We start from the raw sequence: 21864 nt of genomic DNA on the forward strand, positions 1-21864 counted from the left end.
TATTCTTAACAAGTTTGGTTATTGTGAGTTTTTATGATTGAATTCATGCTGTGGAAACACCAAGACTCAATCATAAATGATTATGGTGTTTCCGTTTAACGAAATTCAAATCAAATGTTTTTATACTGATTCTAGAGCAGCTCTTAACACTACACGGTTTGCACTAATAAGTATACTAGTATATGAAATATGTTTCCAATATGAAATTCAAAAGGGATATGCTTACATATAAATTCAAGGCGAATAGATATTCATTAAAAACAAATTTCTTTAAAATGCATATACTTAACACTCAAATCTAATATGTTCCCCATCGATAGTAATAATATCCATATAATGAGTAAATTTATTACTAAACTCGTGTTAGCAAACAATCTTTTTACATTGTATCCTTAGAACAGCCGGTACAGTTGATGTTTGAGTATTATTTTTTCTGCTTAAGAATCTGACAAAATGTGTTTAAGGTGTGGCACATTAAGAAAAATAAACGCCGAGGTTATTGCATGATCAAAGTATTTATAATATCTCATAACCTCCAGAAATAACCATCAAAGTGTTTGTAAAGTTTGCCTTTTTAACATATAGCCCCTTTTGTGCTAACGTTGGGGTAGTCGATGAACATGCGTAGAGCATGCTCAATATACACTTCCGCGAGGAAAATTCTTTGGTTCTACCCAAGCCCTACCTCGCGGAAGTGTATATTGAGCATGCTCACCAACTTACCACAAAAGGGTCTATTGATAGGTCTGATTTAGTTGAATTGCACTATAGGAAAATGGCGGGAAAATGTCCCCGCACTTTTTCCCTATATAACCAATAAAACAATATCTACGTCACAGAAGCTTTAGAATAAATTTAAATGCCTTTTCAGTTGTGAACTAGATGTATTGAATATATTTGAGACAAACAAGAAAAGACCAATTTGAGAAAAAAAGATGTGCCACCCATTGCCTGATCCTTACACAGAATGGTACATGATAGTCTTTGGAACGTGACTGGAACGAATTTCTCTTGACCTTACAATGAAGCCTGGCTGTTTCACGAATGAGATGAATTTATATACATCATTGCTTAGCATTTTATTAAGAAATCTTCTAAGAAAGACTTTATTTTGTGTACTCTGCAGGATGTGTGGACGATAAAGGAAATTGTAGGAACGAGACTGAAGTATGGATAGAGTCGTATGGCGAAACCTGTCATACAAGAAGATGTAAGAGGGTTGATAACGGAATAAAAATTATGTTCCAAGTACAAACTGACTACAAAGGTACAATGTCATCCACATTTATATTTAAACATGAAGTTGTTTTATTTGTTATCGAGGATCGAAGTGCCCTAAAATTTTAATACGCAATTACTCAATATTCAGTCCAATCAGTTTTATGTTAATTCAGATTTGGTTGCTATTATTATGATAACATTGTTGACAAAGTACAAACCACGAAAACACTTTATCTAAAGCCATCTAATCTTAACTCATACCTGTATTAGTCTTGGTGTGGCTTATCTGATGCAAAATCTCGTTACTTGTTAATGGCTTGCAAAGGTGAACTTGTTCAATTCACATCTGTAATAAATATATATTTTTTTGCAAGGAAGCTAATATAAGTTATTGACAATGCAAATAATATGGAATATTTAGGAACTGTTGATATTTTAGTATCTGACATAAAGATATACAGATGTACATATATAGTAACATGATTTATTAATATTTCGAGCCATAGGCAAAAAAAAAGGCGATAATCAAAGACCCCTGGATAATGTATTATGAATACGCAACATAATGTAAGTTTGTTTTGCAAATGCTTCATTACATATGTTTAAAATGTATATCAACATGTGGCCTTGTACATGTATTAAAAGTACATTTAGTGATTCTATCTACACATTACTAGGTTGTAAGGATGAAAATAATTGCAGACCTTTAAACTATAAAACAACAAGAGGATGCTATAGCTCTGTATGCACTGCCAGAAGAGGAACACCAGACTGTTATTTCAAACTAATGAAAGCAGGTTTGTTAAAATTAGAACTGTTGTTAATGGAAGATCTAGATCTAGTGGTACATTTAAATCGTAATAGTCAATCTTTTGTCTGTATTTTGGTCGACTATTTGCCTTATAAAATTTGGAATTGTAAACATCAACAGGAATTTCACATGCGTAAATGCACTTGTGTAGCTTCCTTTTTGCCTTCTTGATTTTTTATTTGAATTCAGGATTTTTATGAGAACATAAACTTTGCCATTGATTGTTTCCTATTTTGTAACCACAAACTTCTTCAAAAAACTCTTAGTTTCCAAAATTTAAAAATTGTAAATTATAAATGGCAATTGTGCAACATCTATTTTATAGATTCATATATCCACTAATATTGGAATTTCGATTTCTATAAACAAAGCATTGACTTTGCTGTACGGATTTCTATAAACAAAGCATTGACTTTGCTGTAAGGAGAAATTGAACTGAAGTAAAACGTTTTCTAAATATATTTCATATCAACATACAATACACCATACAATGTTGAATTTTATCAAAAGAATTATGAATTGTAAATTTTCTATCCTACACTTTAAAGATATCAATGTTTGTATGCAAAGTCCGTCACTTTGACGTGAAACAGTGACAGAACTATCATGCACTTGTCATTGCACACGTTCTACGTATTTTTAATTTTAATCGAATGAATTTGATAAATTGTTTAGTGAAAATGAACTCCGTCCATTTTGTATCTGTGACTAAAGCACCTTTAATTCATTGTTAAGGATTGGGGAATTATATACATAATTATATACATGTATCGATAGCATTATACAGACTCCCGTTTTGCATTGCCAAACAAACCGATGATAGCTCTTACATGTATTTCAGATTTTGATGTGATTTGGGGGGAGGTTTAGATGTGGAGTTTCAGAATAAAACATGGACTCTCTCAACAATTTACCCTACACCAATGAATGGACTTTCCCCTGATTATTAACTAATTCTTGAAGACGTGTTCCTCCCATACCAGATTTTGATTTGAATGTACTAGCTCTTTATACCCCCGACGAATCGAGAGGTATAATGTAGTCTTCATGCTGTTCAGCCGTATGTCCGTCCCCAGTTCTAATCTGTAACTCATCTGAAATGATTGAAGGAATTTGATCAACCCGAAAAATCCAATCAAACAAAACAAACACAGACAAATTAGAAGAAACTAGGAAAAAAACTATGAGCAAAGCTTCCTCACTTGATACTCCCAATTCCTCATATGATAGCATGCAACTTTTCTTTGATCTCCAAATTTATTTGTACCAAAGTCTAAAAGAGGATGAGCACAATAGAAATATGTAATTAATGATCTTTGAAAGTTTAATTAAATTTCATTCAGATTAATGGAAGTAGTAACAGAAAAAAGATGGGTACCCATTGACCCCATATTTATAAATGGCAAATTCCATGTTTTAACATGAACCTCCAAATTGATTGGGGTCAAAATCTAAAACAAGATGTGCACAATGGGAATCGTAATACACATTATGTGAAAGTTAAATTTAATACCTTCAATGGTGTATACGATGAATGACGGATAAGAGATGGGTGCCCCTCCGCTTTCAGCCCCATTCACACTGGTCCACGACCTCACTACGCTCGCCGCGACCTTCACGATCTAAAAGATCATAACGTAATCGTGGGAACAAGAAAACAAGTTGCCTAATGTGACAACCATCACGACTGTCTAACTACCATAGTTCGATCAAATTCAAAATTTCTTTTGCACACGACCTTCACGTGTCTAGTACGTTCCTTATACGACACTCCAACTATTGTTCTAAGATTCTACCACGACCTCTGTCGACTCTCTTAAGATATTGGTATGATTAGTACGACATAACTACGTTCTCAATACGGCATTACCACGCGCATTACGTTTATCTCACGATTGTACTACGTGCAGTGCGATTGTCCTACGTTCTCTCACTATGTGTTTTCATTCCTGTCACTATTGTGTTGATGTCATACTTGTGACATTGGTTTTATTTCTACTCTTTCTGTCTTGATTTGTAATTTAGAACTTTGCTTCGCTAGAAACAACATGGACCTGGCATTGTTGGATAGCTATTCATATTGCAAGGCCAACATAACATGGTACTGAATATTATTTTGCTTACTTAACGCAGAAGACGAAACCGTAACCGCAGAAGGAACAGGCAAAGATCAGTTTAGGTAAGGCCCTGCATGGCTCTCAGCAGACAGAAGATTGCATTTCGGAGATTTGGATCGACTTATGACAGAGCTACCCTGGAAGACGAGCCATCGCATTATAAATTTGTAAAACTTTAACTACGAATGCTCGAGGAACTTTTTCAGCGCAAAATCCAACTTCCGAATACCATTAGAACCAGGTCTTAAATTGGCAATGACTTGGCAACTGGAGACAATAATTCAACGCTCCAAATACCAGTTCCCGGTAGAACGGAATAGGTCAAAATTTTATGCGGGTTCAGCTAATATGTCGGACTGCTGGCAGAAATATGGAATATAGAAAGGGTACATGTTCGTAGTATTTGCTTTGTTAACTTATTAAAATATTCAGTTTGATTGTTTAATCCCAAAATAATAATTATGCAACTTAACAACAGGTCAGTATTGTCACCTGAAAGCATAAAGTTAAACTTTTTATTTATTATATCGCGATAGAGTCTCCAAACAGAATCATATTACTCTCATAATAGCATAGAAGATAATAAATCATAACAACATATCCATGATATCAATCGATTACTTCGTAAACAAATCAATACACTAGAGTACTGCGGTCCTTTTAACAAACATTCGTAAGAGTAAAATTAATCGTAAGTTATGACGTCACAATACTTTTATTTACTATGACGTCATAACTTACAACTAATTTTACTCTTACTCTTACGATTTTTTGTGAAAAGGACCACTGATTATTTTCTTCCTCTGATTGACGTATATCACGAAGGATATTCGTAAGAGTAGAGAACGGGACAGGTGCCTGTGACTGAAGCAGACTTCAGTGAATGGGTATTGTTGTTGGACCTACGATGAATCCATAGAGCCCCAGACACTTGTAGGATTTTGAACAGAAAAAGGCCAAAACTGAGGTGCGGGTTGGCAGGCTGCTGTGGGACTGTGAGCGAAACTTGGAAAGATTTGCCTTACGTTTACGGAAGACTGATTTGGAGAAACCGCCATCGCCATGTACTGATTCTGATTCTGGTTTCTTGCTTGCAAATTCTTACTTTCAGTATGACACGATACATGACATCGTGAAGCTCTCTTTGACATCTCCCGCAAACAGTATGCTCTAAGCTATGGACAGCCAATCACATCCAGTCTATGAAAGTGTCCCTCTAATTGTCACCTGGCGGCCTCAAATGACCAAAACAGCTGCTTCTGTATGCTTTAAACTTTATATGAGCGTTCCTCCAAAGTGGAAATGAGAGGATCGTCATCACTAAACTTTTGAGTGAGTCTAGTTCGTTTAGCTCTGGAAGAACACAGCAGTGTAGAAGAGGTTTGACTCCTTTCTGAATTTGTTAATTGCGTATCAACGGTGTGTGTCGTCATCAGTTGTAGCTGAAATACCAAGAAAATCCATCGTATGATTCTTCCTTCTCCTAGGCGATCTATTTTTTCTACTGAAACAAATTTATCAGAAATGAATCTGCCAACACTTTGGCAATAATAATGTACTTCTATAATATGACAATGACCATAAAATATTATTTAAGACATACTTGTGAATAAGGACAGACAATCAGTCAGACATAGCTCAACTAAATAAAGTAAACTAAAAAGCTTTTATTTTTTCAGCGTAAATTGTTCACTGTACATTGTATTTATAAAGTGATTTCGTTAAATTCACTTAAATTATCCTAATTATAAACTGTTTAAGTACTTAATAAATAAATAAATAATTCGAAATTACACATACATGACATGCATTATTTGCCATTCACGTGTTTCTTTTTCAAAATTTGCAATGTACGTTTTAAACAGCTATATTTTTATGTTAATTGGTCTTGTTTTCTATTTACACGAACAAACTTTAATTGAAAAGCAAAATTTCCGAATTTCAGGGTCCTCTTCAGAACTTCTATAATATGTATAATGTGAGGTTTCAAGAATTCAATTTGACAAAGGATCGCAAAGAATCTTATCATCCACAAGTCTTTCACTGTTATTTCTGGGGATCTTTGTCCGGAAGTAAATGTTTTAAAAAGGCCACATATGTTTATTTTGGATATTAAATTGCTTTATCGGTCTATATGATAAAATCTATAACTATTCATTCCAATCTGTCTGCTCTTATGAGATAATGGACATTGAAAATCCAACAGTTTCTATTGTATATTAGTGTCATTTACAGATTTATCTCCCTTAGTTTTGAATTTTACTGTGCATTCTATTCAATTTTTATCTCCTAAGAACAAGGGTTATATGAAAAGCCACGTTTTAATTTCCGATTATCTATTCATTTTAAACAAAATATCAAAAATTAAAATATGTAGGACTTCCAACTAATGTATGAATCACATTTGCATGATTCTTACCTGGACTGCTACTTGAAAGAAATGTAACGTCCTTGTGTATCTCTTGGGCCTTTTCCGCGTGGGTGTTCGAACCATATTAAATTCTGAAAATAAATGTGGCGTCAAATTCGAATTGTAGTAAGGACGTACTGAGCGTATTATTATCGCGATATGGGCGTAGTAAAAGCGTGGTAACAACGTATAGTTCGTAGCACAGTCGTGGCGAGGTCGTTACAAAATCGTGAGCCCAATGTAGAAAGGCCCAATATAACAAAATGACAAGCATGACACGCGTCTACGACGATTTCCGACTTACTACGCTGCTTCCAAGACCTTGCTACACTCCAAATATGACTATTTTTCACCACGACCGCGATATGTAAATTCTGAACTTGTTCAAAACATTTGTAGCACAGTTGTGTCGGCTCCCTGCCTAACACGACTCTACTACGATCTCAAAAATCATACACAACAACAGAACAACCCTTCTTCGATTGTCCCTGATCTCACCAAAAGTGAAGGTCGAAGTACTGTCGTGGCCCAGTGTGACGGGGGCTTAACGGAAGGAAGTGCTTGGAAGGAAAGAAGAAAGGACGGGCAAACACACTTTCACTTTACACCCACCAACTGTAGAAAGTTGGATGGGTATAATAAGTCCATAGGTACCCACAACGCTCTTAAAATTCAATGGAACATAAAATATAATGTAGATGTGGCAATGACCTCATTTACTGTTCAATAAATTGAAAGGTTATAGTCAAAGATTCCATTAATTTTCTATACAATCTTCAAATCACCCCATGTGTTTGTGGCTAAAATGAAAGTTTGAGCCTACCCGCCTTTTAAATAATCAACCAAACTGAGGATATATTTATTGACATACATATAACTCTTATCCAGTATGAATATACTTATGTTTCACCCCAGGATGCAGTGATGGTAAAGGTGGGTGTATTCCTCTCGGAAAACAATACAAAAGAAACTGTTTGACTTACATGTGTGAAACAGAAACCAGTAAATGTGGAATGAAGTTTATCAAGGGAGGTAAGTATATCTCCATTACTCTTGTCATATTGATAAGAAATAGAAAATGAAATAAATAGAAAACAGTGTACCTTCTTGCGGTTTAGCTGTTTACAAAATGTACATTAACCTAAAAAGACAGCTTTGACATTGATTTAGAACTAGAAAACAAGATCTTGGAACTATAAAGAAACAAAACGCATTACATATATCAAATAAAACAAGTTTTAACCCATTTTCAGACTATTTATGTTTTTCAGTTTTAATTAAAGAATGCCAACGTAATGAAGTTATATTCAAGAATCTGTTGTCGAAAAGCGACGATAAATTCAATTAACTGTCATTTTATTATATAGATAATAAGGGTAACAACAAAATTACCGAACACCAGTCCGATTCATAATCAAGTCGAATCCAAACTGAATCTAGCAAAATAGATATAACACCACCGGAGGAGCCTGTACCGCATTGGTACTGACTTGGTAAAGGCATTTTAAACGAAATGTTGGGTTAAATCTAGGTTTAACAGGGCGCTAAACCTCCCTCTTCCATTGTACATTGTACACGGTAGTAATACTTGCTCTAGCGTAGCGAATCAATGATGAAATATACATGTAAACACCATTTGCAGCAGATTTAGAAAATTCTATTTATAGGTTGTAGGTATGGTGGTAAATGTTATGACGTAGGTGCAGTATGGAGCTACAGTGGGTGCGGGAAATTGAAATGTTCCATGACAAGAAAAAACAAAACTGTAACTTTCCGCATTGACTCTATAGAACGAGGTTTGTGGATGTACAAATAATACCTTAATCCAAACAAGATTACCAAAGTTATCATTTCATTAATTTGCTATATCTGTACTCCTTACATAATGAAATACATGTATATGCTATAAATGCGAAGTTCGTTTTAAAAAAAAAGGTCTTTAGCAATAATTTGTCATACTTCAATGATACACACAGATTTAGATTAAACATAAAATACCAAATGTGCAGATTGTTTTCGATTTAAATGTGTAGTAATAGTAGAGAGTCATACCTGATGTTCATACTGACGTGAACATTTAAAAAATGGTTTCGTAGCTCGATCTTGAGTAAGATATACAGTATATCCCAGATTTTAGTCATCTTTCTATATATGATAATCCCTGCTGCTGTTTTTATGTGAATAATTTTTTCATAAAATATACAATTTGCTCTTTGTTACTGTATTTCTGTGTGTTTTTTGGCTGTTATTTGAGAATACTACACTTTTACTTTTGTAACCTTTCGACACAGATTTCACGATGAAATCATTTTGGAAAACCGAAGGCATTTACCTCGGCGGTCCACTCTGTCTACTAGCTGTTTCGGACTCAAGAGGCTTTGGTCCCTTTATTTTGTCATGAATCTTACCTTGTAACTGTTCTTTTAAATATTGAACATGTATATTTGTTTAATTTTCTAATTCATAAAGAGTGTCGTTACAACGGGAAATGTTACAAAGCAGGATACATAATGTCGGAAGGATGCTACAAGAAAAAATGTTTGATTGATACCGTGAAAGGAATTTCTTATATGGATATTGTGGAAGGAGGTAATTATAATACCAACGAACGATTTTATTAAGTTTAGCTTGACAGACTATAAGTGTATCTTTAAGTACATGTCCAATAGGCAGTATTGCTGTTCCTATTTTTAAATGCGACCACATACATGTATACAAATTATTTAAGGTATTGTTACATGTAATAATATTTATAATTTATAAAATGCATTTACTTTGATAAGATATAAGTAATGTGGACAGGGGATGGGAATAAAGGGGTTTAGGGAATTCGTTGTTGAAGGGATGGGGAGCGATGGTGGAAGGGACGAGGAACGGTGGTTAAAGGGACGAGGGACGGTGGTTAAAGGGGCGGGGAACGGGAAGTAAAAATATGGAAGGCGGAGTTAAGAACAATAACGGGGAGAAAATGGAAGAGATCTGGAATCGATTGTCTAAGCAGAGGAAAACGGGGATGAAGTACCCCTGTCCACCCCCTCAGATTATGTATATCAGTACTACTTGAACAGACGTGTATCTTGTCTTTCAATGATAACTTTGCATTTTACATCTGTCCTTGAGCAACTAAAATTGGTTTTAAAAAATTCAAAACATTTGTTTAATGTACAGCTTTTCTACCGATATTTGAAAAGAAGGTCACGCGTTTGAACGGTATGGCACATACGTGCAAATTATTGTTTCGACTCTCTCCTATGCTGCATTTATTTCTGTCTACATTGTCGTGTAACATTTAATAATGCATACTTATTATTTTATAGGTTGTAAGTACAAGGACCAGTGTATAGGTGTAAACAAGACATGGACAAATGGATGTACGGAGTATATCTGCCGTTGGTACAAGAAAGGTTTACATGATATCTTTGACCAAGAAATCAAGCAAATGAGTAAATATCACCATTTGGGAACTACATAAATAATATTGTGTTTCTAAGTCAAGGTCACACGAAGAGTGAAAAAATTCAGATACTGATTACAGTTTATGAATTGGCCTAAATGTTTCTATCTCTGCAGTTTTTGGTCTTCCAATTAACACCCACCCCCTTGTCTCCATCCTTATTGCCCATAGTATCCTCATTCGATTCATTTTTTATAACAACAAACTAACGTAAATCTTATATTAAAAATTTCAATTTCTACAACATTTTATGTATTGTTTTTGATTTAACGAAATTCATTTTATACAAACAATTATTTTAAAACCGATTTCCCCATTCTCCCCACTCATAAACCCGTTCACCGTACGAAACCCTTTCTTTATCCCTAATCCTCACCCCTTACCCCACCCACATACAAATATTATTCCTTTGTCAGTTTGTATATTCAATGAATTTAACAATTAAATAAACTTGAAAACTATGGAAAGTGATAACTACAAACAAAAGTCAATGCACATTATACACATCGTGCATCAATCAAGTTGATTCTTTAAGTTTTAAGTTTATTGATTTATACTTTTCAAGACAGGGATTAATTTGCCACCATACTCTCCTTTGACACTATGTAATTTAGAAGGACCAAACCATTTATGTTGAATGAAGATTATTACATTTTGATTGAAAGTAAAAAAATGTTATGCGAAAAGATCGGTTTAAATGTAGTAGCTATTGTATTTATGACTTGTAAAATTCAGATGTCACAGTAGTACTATTTGGTTAAAAACAAATAATCTTAAATATTAGATTTTTGAAATGTAAGGAATTGTTTTATAATCATTGTTGCAAAATACCTTATGACAGTTTACATTACTTTGTTTTGTCTAGCTAGATGATTCCATATTATATAACTTACTAATGTGTCAAATGATTGTGTACAATATGAATGTTTATTACCAGAATAAGCATAAGCCTATGATCTTGTTTTAGATTGTCAATTTGGTAAGGAATGTGTAGGAGAAGGTGGAATTAGGAAGCATGGCTGTGTAGACTACCAGTGTTTTATTACCAAGTCCACTAGATCTCAGTATGGTACAATGAGACCTGTTACCTACGGTGAGGGTATTAAATTGGACAAACTTTGAATTTGAATATTACGTACCTGAGTATTCTCAGTATCGAGTTTGCACAATAGTAATGCGTCAAATGGTTTTAATATAACATAAGAACGATTCAATACGTTGAGATTTGTCAGAGTTATGGTTCTTCCGCCAAACACGTCAACAAATTGTGTACGAATCTGATGTGTCATGACATGTTAAGAAAAAATGATATATACATGTTTTAAAAAAAAAACGGTTTTGCCTCGAAAGTTTGAAATAATAAGACTTAGTTATAATTGCATATTCGTGTAAAATGTATTCAATTATACCAAGAAATTTCATTTAGATTGGTATTTTTATGATAATTTTGGTGTACCCTGCTTTAAATTTGCAGCGGAGATTTGTTAAGGGGTCTGTATGTCTATGCATTTAATTCGTGAATAGATGCCACCAGCCGATTTTAAACATGAAAAAAAAAAAAAAAAAAAAACCTCATATGTTAACTGATGTACAAATACAACTTGTCTTCCAGTGTTTTCTTAATACAAAGTTATTTTGGAAAAATAGTGGTGTGCCAGTCTTGTACACCGAAATCATCATAAACCACTTGATGAGTCCATGTGAAATTCGAAGAAAATTGTTATTGGGTAATGCTACTGTGTTCGGAATAATCTGATTTTTTTTTATCTGAATGGATGTTTGGTTTTCTAAACGAAACACGAGTTTTGCAATAAATATATGTAAACGATAACTATTTTGTATCCGCAAACGATCTAAACCCACTTGATGAATAATGATTCCTTAGCGTTCTCATAAGGTACTGGGTATATCTAAACACCGCAAAGACCGGTCTTAGTGCACTGAGACCACAAAAGTAGCACTAAGACCCATAAGATGACATCTTTCCGAAGTAAAAGTGTTACCTATTGGAGAGGTTATTTAAAAATGCATATATTGTACTGAATTTAATATAATAATAGTCATTGGATCATTCACTGTTTAGTCTTTTGTGTAATTTCTCCGGCACGTGACCACGGCTCTTTGATGTCCAATGATCGTTAATTAAAGTCAATGATGCGTACAGTAAAATCCAATCAAGCTTGACTTGGGTGATTTTGTTTATTAGTGATAATCTTATTTAAAACGTTAATTATGTTATTTTTTCGTACATGGTTTCAAGAATATGTATACTAAGGTAACATATATAAATATAATCAACTCTTGGTGGTTTCGTTATTATTTGAAGTTAAAAATATAATGCATTGAAAATGTTTTAAATACATAGTAAAGCCTTTCAAAATTTACTCAGTTTCAACAATAAAAGTAAATGCATATAAAATGCCATAAAATTGGAAACGATGTCTCTACTTATTAACAGTTTGAAATACACACGTCATAGTTTTGTTAGTTCTACTTTAAAAACTGCAAGGTGGAGACATTGGTTTTCGTTTAGTTACGTAAGCTGCTTGTCTAGACTAGTCTTTTGGTCATTTACATAGAACTTTTCATCTAATTTGAAATTAGAAAATAGCATTGATTTTTTTGTTTTCGTTACATATAATACGGACAAGATTGTTTCCCGATATTTTCATTTTTATTTTGTCCATTAAATGGATCGAATGAATCTTAGTTCTGGATTCATAAATTGTTCGTACTGCATGATTTTATAATATTAGCAAGCAGAATAGTCTCTGATAAAGAATTTCCTTCTTCTCAGTAGAATTTTCCCATTTGATTATAAGATGTTGTTCAATTTAATCGGTTCCCAATTCGTACAGTGATCGTTTCCATCACTTGTACGATCTGCACTACGTAACGTTGTAAGAGTCCGTTTCACGGACATAAAAAAAATCCTGTTAGGATCAGGAAACTATGAACTATTTGGTACCTGCTCCACTAATGCTAATCTCATTCACTCTGTCAGGCGGTACCTATTTTTTTGTAATCTGTACTCATGAAGTCTTGAACCAGTATTCTTTTAAGAGCTGGTTTTCAAATTCTACTGAGAAGAAAGAAATTCTTTATCAGAGACTTTAACTAAATGATAGAATTCTTTTAATCGTTCAAAAGGTGGAAAACATGTAGTGCCAACTTACCAGAGACATAAAAATATAGAAGACCTCGTGCAAATATTTTCAATTTGACTTAATTCTTGCCATAAATGTTATTAATGTAATAATTATTGTCCCAATATTTGAAACCGTATGACTTAATATTGTTTATTTAGACATTTCTTTTAAAGGTTTTTTTTTCAAATTCGGCATCACGATTTCTATGAATAAAAAAAACAAGAACAAAAATTGCAAAAAAAAACAATAAATAAATAAAATATTTAAGCCCCTTCCACTTATTAAATCAACATTTATTTTCTAAAACTCTAATCACTGATAAATTCCACTCTTAAAATACTTCTAAATTGTTACCCACGATTATGTTTGTTTAGTCGGTTCTATTCAGTCATGGTCTGTTACACATAGGATTGTCGGCACGTGCCGGAAATGTTAGCACAAAAGACTACAATTCTAACGAATTAATGACTGTTTTTAAACTAAATTTAGTGCATTTTAAGTAATTTTAAATTATCATTCCAATGGTAGTACTTTTACTTCAGAAAAACGTCGTCTTATGGGTCTTAGTGCACTAAGACCGGTCTTTGCAGTGTTAAGACGGACCGGTATTGTCATCACTGTTCACCTTCTGATATTAAATGGAACGTAATTAAGTTTTAATTGCAATCTAAATGTGTTTTGTTTATGTAACTCTCCTAACCTCTTGTGTTAACCTTTGAGATAACTTTTATCATAAGATGTATATTTGTGCAGTTTAAATTAAAGCTGCATTAGCTGCCAAATTTGTCCAGTTTCGATTCTATTGAATTTTGCTGATTCAATGAAAGAAGTTAGTATTAATGCAATGGAAGCTATAAATGTTGATAATACGTACAGAATATTGTGAAAACAACGTTTTTTTAAATCAGAGAAGATCGATAGTTAAATTTTATATTATAATCATATGTGGCTGTGAATAAGTTTTGGTTGTTACGAAATCTTGCCGTCGATAAGGGTATTTCATATACTACAATGTGAAAATGTTGAGTGCATATGTATGATAGTAAAAATGAAATTAATACGTGATAGAAAAGAATAACCTTATAATAAAAAATGACCTATGTATTCTCTTTCATGTAACAAGTATTGTCATTTTTACTTTTCAGCATGCCCCTACTTTCATTTAACATATATTTTGTTTGCTTGTATTCAGCATGTAAGGACAAAAAGGGCAATTGCTTGGCAATTAACGAAGAGATCGAGGAAAAATGTTTCTTGTACAGATGCGAGAAAAAAGCTGGTTCTAAATATCCCCAGCTTTCAATAATCGGAGGAGGTAATGTGACGATTTAGCATTCGAGATAGGAAGTGAATTGTGCTTAATGAAAATTCGGTTTTGGTTAAAAGGGGGATAAAATTTGACCTCTTCTTGATAAAGTAATGTTAATCTCAAATAATTTAATTTGATTTGTAACAAACTTTCTGATTGGTTGTTTCTCTATGAGCTAACCAAGTTATTTTGAATCATTTGCTTTGGTTACTGTGACGTCATTAACATCAATCGGTCCTAAACAAAATAACGTTTTCACAACGAACAAATTCTTAAAATCTGAATTAAAAAATAAAATTATAGGGAATGTTTCTAATTTTAAATACAATACAAATCTTAAACCTGCTTTGCGTTAGTTGACAATGGTTCAGAACAAGTTGTTATTTCCTATCATTTGTTTAAACCTTTTATATTATAATCATATGTGGCTGTGAATAAGTTTTGATTGTTACGAAATCTTGCCGTCATATACTACAATGTGAAAATGTTAAGTGCATATGTATGGTAGTAAAAATCTCAACTTAAATTATATATTATAACTTTAAAGTTCTTACGATGCCGTCGAGGACTATGCGAGAAAATGGATAAAACGAGAACAAGAAGACATTGATTCTCTATCAGAGTGGTTTTAAGGCCGTGAGGTCTTTAATTTTGAAACGAATGAAAGTTTTAAGTAGGTCAATCGGTTTTCAAAGACCTCGATGTAGCAAAAGCATTGTCTACTATACATGACAAATATGTTGTCGTACCAGCAGACAAAGCCCACAACAACATTGTTTTTGTCTGAAAAACGTTTTACATCCAATGTTTATTATCAGAGGTAGACGTAGAAAATAATAGCAGTGATGAGACCTATGCTGTTACCAAACTCTCCAAAGAAGAGTCTATGTACTTGATTCTTAAACCCCACAAGAATCCATACAAACAACATTTCATAGCTTAATCTGCAAAATGTACCACCAAACCTCTTTCAAAACTTTTAACTTCTATACTCACAACTGTCAAAGAGGGTCTACAGTTCTACCACAATACGTGTTACTAGTGGTATTTATTCAATGTGGATCCTGAAAAATTCGAAAGATCTTTTGGAGACAATCAGTTCAAGACTATTATCTGAATATAATAGCATTAAAAACCTATGATTTTTCAACACTGTATACTTCTTTTCCCAATACTCAGTTAAAATTCCGACTTAAAAACATTATACATCGTTGTTTTTCCAAAATAGATGATACACCTAGATACAAATATATAGTTCTTGGTAGAGATTCCTCATATTTTGTCAGAAATAATTTCAAATCATTTTCCAAATATACAGAGGAAGATGTTTAAAAAATGCCGGAATTTTTAATCGACAACATATTTGTCCAGTATGGTAGACGTGTTTTTCAACAAACTGCCGGCATTCCAATGGGAAAAAATTGTGCTCCTTTACTTGCTGACTTTTTCCTTCACTCCTATGAGGCTGACTTTATAGCTGATCTGATCCGAAAGAAATAATTTCGTTTAGCTAGATCCTTTAATCTCAGTTTCCGCTATATAAATGACGTATTATCTTTAAACAGTCCTACTTTCGGGGATTTGATACATCGCATCTACCCGAAAGAACTTGAGATAAGGGATACTACAGACACTGTGAAGTCAGCCTCATATTTTGACCTACACTTAGAAATCGATGGGAAAGGAAAACTATTGACCAAACTTTACGACAAACGTGATGACTTTTCATTCAAAATTGTCAACTTTCCTTTCATCTGAGGCAACATCCCTTCAGCACCTGCGTATGGAGTGTTCATATCACAACTCATACGTTATGCCAGAGCTTACCGAAACTACCCAGACTTTTTGTATCGTGCTAGAACTCTAACAAATAGGCTTCTGGAACAGGGTTATGTTGCTACAAGATAGAAGTCATCACTACAGAAGTTTTATGGTCGTCATCATGAACTCGTGGATCGTTGTGGTGTATCCATCTGCACCATGAAAACTGATTTATTCAACGGGTCATAGTTTCCTTTCCTCGTTTGTCTACCCCGTACTTGACTTTTTATGAACAACTCGGCGGGTGTTTCCAGAATCACACAGGACGCTTACCCGACCGGTGCACCTGGTCCATCCTCCCAGTTTTTAGTGAAGTCCGAATTGCTCATTTACTTTTGTTACTTTTTATGTATGATTTTAGTTACTTTATGTTCTTTGTTGTGTATGTCTGTTTTCCATGTCTGGTCTTTGTCCCTGGATTACATTCCCTTGATTACTCTTTAAACATTCCGTGAATAAGGTTTTGATTTTACTTTTGGAGTGTTGATGCCTGCATCCAGTTACAACAATTTGTTTACAATTTTGAATAGACCAACATTGTGGACACTGCTGCAAGTCATTGATTATATTGTATATGTTTGACATGTTTTGAGTGGTAACAAGACCTCGTTAAAAATGGAATGATCATGGTTGAAAATGTCTTTGTTTTGCTTTAATATTACTTTATAATAAATATTTTAAACAAACATGTGAATGCATGTGTAAAATGGAAAGAAACAAGCGTTTTGTTTAAGGAAGATTAGAAAGCTTAATATTAATTGCGAAACTTTTGAATGTAGGCTGTGAAGTAAATGGTGTTTGTAAAGACGAAAAGTCTGTATGGACAGACCAAGCTAAGTGTATAGATTATCAATGTGTGAGAGAGATGAGATACAGTCAGATATATATGGTAACCAAACCAGTTAGCGTTGGTATGTTGGAGGCTATAATGAATCTTGATGACATTTCAGGGACTATCGCTGTTAACAAGCATAATCTTTTCTATATGCTTGTTTTTTTAATTAAAAAAAACAATCCACCGAAAGTTCTGTATTTATATAAAGCTTTTTTACTAATTCATTCTGGAGAAAATCCGGAATCAGGCAAGGAAAATTTGTCGTTTTGCCTTGGATTTATTTACCGTTCCTTACCAGATAAAAACATGCACGAAAATTGTACATAAAACCATCGACTTTTGACTGTTCAATTAGCTAGATAATGAAGACTCAAAGGAAAGACTTTAGCTATATCAGATAATTTATTAAGTCTGTTGCGGATACAACAGAAACTGTATAATAAAAACGAAATATTAAAGAACATAATAATCAAGTTATTATTGAAAGGTGTAAAACGGGCTTAAATTTCTGGGCGGCGAAGAAATATTTTTCAATTGATTTTTGAATTATTTCTTTCCTGTAAATCATAATCAGTAATTTGGGATCTATTTTTGACAGGATGTAGCCACAACGGTGTTTGTCGTTCAAATGGAGAAAAATGGCCATCTACAAAATCTTGTTACCAAATACAGTGTTCTGTGAAAAAGGACAAAAACAACAGGTTTACAAGACAACTGAAGACAACCCCAAGCGGTAAGTATCTGTAAAGAATTTTCTTCCAGATTGTGAATAAGACAATGTTCACGAATCACAGTATGAGAAAAATCTGAAGTGTTTTAAACAACTAACATAACAACGTTATTAATTACAAGTTTCATGATTGAATCATATTGAACATAAGTACATGAAAGTAACACACCAATAAAATATTGATGTTAAATAGTTCGTTAAATGACTACAGCGTCACATTGATATGGATTCTTAATTAAGAATAAATCATACCTACGGAGTTTAACCATCAGGTATGCACAATTTAGTCTTATTGCAGTATGACATCAAGCTAGCATTCGACTTACCAAACCGATGGGTAATGTTTACAATGTTTAGACTTATTCAAATCAGTAACGATTTTGATGCACAGACAACTTTGTTTTTTTATGTTCATGTATGAATTTCTTTTCCAGATTTAAGTTGTTATTCATTTCAAACAAATGAACCCCTAGTATTGATGTTTTTATGTTTTAATTGGAAGGTAAATAATCAAATAAGAAGGACACCACATTGTTTTGAATAGATGAGAACATAGAAATTGCTCTGTTTAACATTTTGGGTAGACTGTAACTAAACTTTATTTTTCAAAGGCTGTATAGTCGATAAGATATGTAGAGAGTTTGGATATGAAAGTTATAAAGGATGTTTTCAATACAAATGTATGTGGAACGCTGAAAAGCAGTATGCTACGTACAAGTTCACAAAGGGAGGTAAGCGATATTTTTTAATGAAAAAGTTTAACCACCTAAACTCCATTTGAGTTAGCATAACCAGTTAACCGTCAGTAATACAATTGTTAGTGATGTCATTATAACTGGATCTGTTACATTTTCTTTCGTCAACTGTCTCCTCTAAACGAACCGGTATCTGGTACACCTCGTTTGGTTAGGCGTCCATCCTATACAATGCTCAACTTGGTACGCACGTTTGGTCAGCTATGACCGCTATATACTATGCATCAGATACGCCTCGTTTGGTCATCAATCCTTCCTAACACATCAGAGTGTTAACAATGTATGTCAAAAATATAATTTATCATATGTCATGTCAATTTGCTGTATTTTGATTGGTTCAAAATATTCTGCTCTATCACATGTTTCATGGGTAACATTTTTGTATCTATTACCCTGCCGCGAAGACTCTTCAACTGGTTCCGGCAACATTAAGTACCTGTGATACTTTTCACAAAAATATATTGCTATTAAAATTATTCGCAGGTTTTGACTTCATACTGTTTCAGAGTATTACGATGTCATATCCTACGACTATTTTCACACTTACGATTTTGTTTGCGAAATCGACAACAGTTCAGTTTAAGTCAGTTCTGTCATGCCTCGGGGTGACAATGATTTACAAGGGATAACTGCTCTATAACCCTTTATTTATATATTAATAAAGCTAATTGAGAAAAAAAACCCGTTCCAATTTCAATACTGATTTATTTAGGCTAGTGAGTAATTTAAATAGCTCTCTAGGTAGAAATCTGCCCTATAATACTAGTGTGTCCTACCAATCTACTTCAGAACATCTTTGTGACCTGTTTGACACTGCCTATCAAGTTTGAATAGCTGTCAATTATGATGACCTTAACCTCCATATCATACCATCCACCACTATGTTTGGGTAGCTTGTACTGTATATACAAGTGATTTACAAGGTTAAGGTCATCATAATTGACAGCTATTCAAACTTAAGATAGTGTCCAATATATCACACAGGTGTTCTGAAGTAGTTAAGTAGGACACATTGGTATACTATAGGGCCGATTTCTACCTAGAGAGCTATTTAAATTACACAGTAGCCTACCTAGATTTGAATTGAAACTGGAACTGGTCTATTTCAACTAGCTATAATATGACATATAACGTGCCGATCGAAAACATAACTGATGCATTCAATATAATATTCATCGTTTCGTTTGTCAGTCTAAATTCTGTACTTACATGTAATATAGTTCACGTGCACAGATATACAAATATTTCCTTTTTGACTAGTTTTCATTAATTTTCCTTGTTTAATGAACAATTATAAAAAGGAAACTAGATTGATTTATAAAGAACTGTCCGACATAGATATCAAAATCCCATGACAACTTTGATTTCTATCAAGGTATTTCTTTTATCAGCTTGTTCAGTAAAAGCCTTCTATAGTTCTATTCTTATTTAAATGTTTTGTAAGGATGTAAGGAGTACCTGTCATCGAAATGCCGTGATGTAGGAGAGACTTGGTCTGAACCTTATGGTAAACTGATTTGTTTAAAGTTGACATGTAAACAGACTGGTAACAGATTTGGCTATGATATTAACTACAGTAAGCATTAATACATGTTCCATGTAAGGTTATAGGTAACTTTTCAAGACAAGACAAAGGTAGTTGACACCAGAGTTTGGTAAACTCCTGTAAATCATGTATTATGATACTGACTGACTGTAAACATTTTTCGTAATTATACACAGAAGCTGTCATTATGGTCTTATCAATCAATAGAACCTTGCTATCGACATGTGCACATTTGAGGTCAGACATAATGAATAATTAGCGTAGATGAAATATCAATCTTTAATATGTGATACAAAACTTTTTACCTAAAGCTTAAGCTGATACTGTTGATTTCTGCGGTGAATGTCTAATCAAACATGTAGTAAACAAAACAGAAATTGTGCTTTTTTGTAAACGTATATACCTAATTTCCAACAATATCGTAATCAGTTATTCTATTGTTCAGACACCGTGACTTTAAAATTGATAGAAAGTGTTAAATAACATGAACCATGAACTTATTAAATAAGCACACGCGTTTTAAAGTCATTTGATATAAGGAGTTTTTTTCCTGATTTGAAAAAAGTAAATAACCCAGTTTTGGAACTCGAACGTAAGAGACCACACTATACACACCTATATGGTGCGACACATTTGTAAATCTGCTTATATCTAGGATGTAACAATAAAGGTTATGAAAGGAACAAAATTACATATTACAAATTCCAAATATTGCTTAATTGCTTGTGTCACTATCATCAAAAATTTTGTGAAAGCAAATGTTATTCTATATTGCAATACCTTCTTTGCTTGTAGTGTGCCAGGACGCCAATGGAAAATGTGTTAACGCTGGTAATAAAATTGATGCTGTTGATTATTACGGTAAAAAACGATCAAATTGCGAATGTAAACAGAGAGGAAATTCCAAACATGTTGGCACTGTTTGTAGCAGAAACGGCTAGGTTCATTTTCAAAATTAAAGGAATTTTTGAAAATGCATGAAACTTTTATTCTGTTTGAAATATTAATCAGCACTTCCTCAATATTGTGACAATGATAAGAAAAATGCCATTCAAATCTTATGAAGTAGTCTTTACAGGACTTTACACACGTAAAGAAGATCACTTTGGTATACCACAGCATTTCTTTCTTTCTCTTGTGTACAAGCAGAACATTTTATAATTCAATTCAATTCATGCGTTCAAATATCCATTGCTGAGAAAGGTCGTCAGTTTTATATGTCTCGGTTTCATAATAAATAGTTTTTAATTACAGACAAAGGCATGCCAAAAGGTCCATTATAGAAATTTTTGAAAAGGTATTCTACTACGTATATGAGATTTTAAACCTCTATTTAAATGATATGTAACAGTATATAAATGGTGCCTCTACCTTGACGCAAGTATCCCAAAAACTGATTTATGCGATTAAAAATTGACGAAACAGACCAATTATAAAAACCGGGAATTCAAATATGCCTAAACTCCGTATTAAGACGGACCGTAAACACCAATTTGTGATCCACGATTCAAGTAATATATATACAATTTTGAACATGAAATGTCAATTTTTTTGTGTATTAAAAACTGATTAACAGTTTGATTATAAAAAGTGACACGATTAATGGTACAGTTACATCGGCGCGAAATTTAACCACGGTCGGACATATGGTTGAGGTTATCCGACGAGATAATTCAAATTTTCACCAATTCAATAGCTATTTGTTT

The 21864-nt window shown here is 33.4% G+C and overlaps 1 protein-coding gene and 1 long non-coding RNA gene across 3 annotated transcripts in view; one reads left to right on the plus strand and one right to left on the minus strand.

Moving 5' to 3' along the window:
• Positions 1 to 21141, plus strand: part of LOC148616095 (uncharacterized) — a 34214-nt gene extending 13073 nt beyond the window's left edge. For both annotated transcript variants that reach the window (XM_088582793.1, XM_088582794.1), the window contains exons 11-23: positions 1127 to 1267; positions 1899 to 2018; positions 7475 to 7591; positions 8227 to 8355; positions 9029 to 9148; positions 9877 to 10002; positions 10981 to 11106; positions 14355 to 14477; positions 17072 to 17203; positions 17726 to 17860; positions 18469 to 18588; positions 20057 to 20188; positions 20954 to 21141. In XM_088582793.1, the coding sequence (XP_088438919.1) occupies positions 1127 to 1267; positions 1899 to 2018; positions 7475 to 7591; positions 8227 to 8355; positions 9029 to 9148; positions 9877 to 10002; positions 10981 to 11106; positions 14355 to 14477; positions 17072 to 17203; positions 17726 to 17860; positions 18469 to 18588; positions 20057 to 20188; positions 20954 to 21099 (1667 nt within the window). In that variant the 3' untranslated portion in view covers positions 21100 to 21141. The remainder of the gene's footprint in view (positions 1 to 1126; positions 1268 to 1898; positions 2019 to 7474; positions 7592 to 8226; positions 8356 to 9028; positions 9149 to 9876; positions 10003 to 10980; positions 11107 to 14354; positions 14478 to 17071; positions 17204 to 17725; positions 17861 to 18468; positions 18589 to 20056; positions 20189 to 20953) is intronic.
• LOC148616096 (uncharacterized) lies at positions 1263 to 8710 on the minus strand. The gene is made up of 4 exons (XR_015922113.1): positions 8612 to 8710; positions 6569 to 6651; positions 5175 to 5653; positions 1263 to 1567 (listed from the first exon to the last, which is right to left on the minus strand). It is a non-coding gene; the product is annotated as an uncharacterized LOC148616096 (long non-coding RNA).
• Positions 21142 to 21864: the final 723 nt, after the last annotated feature.

This window comes from Perna viridis, chromosome 5, assembly GCF_037379345.1.
Source record: "Perna viridis isolate PV_CMFRI_1.1 ecotype Kerala chromosome 5, ASM3737934v1, whole genome shotgun sequence".
NCBI lineage: Eukaryota > Metazoa > Mollusca > Bivalvia > Mytilida > Mytilidae > Perna > Perna viridis.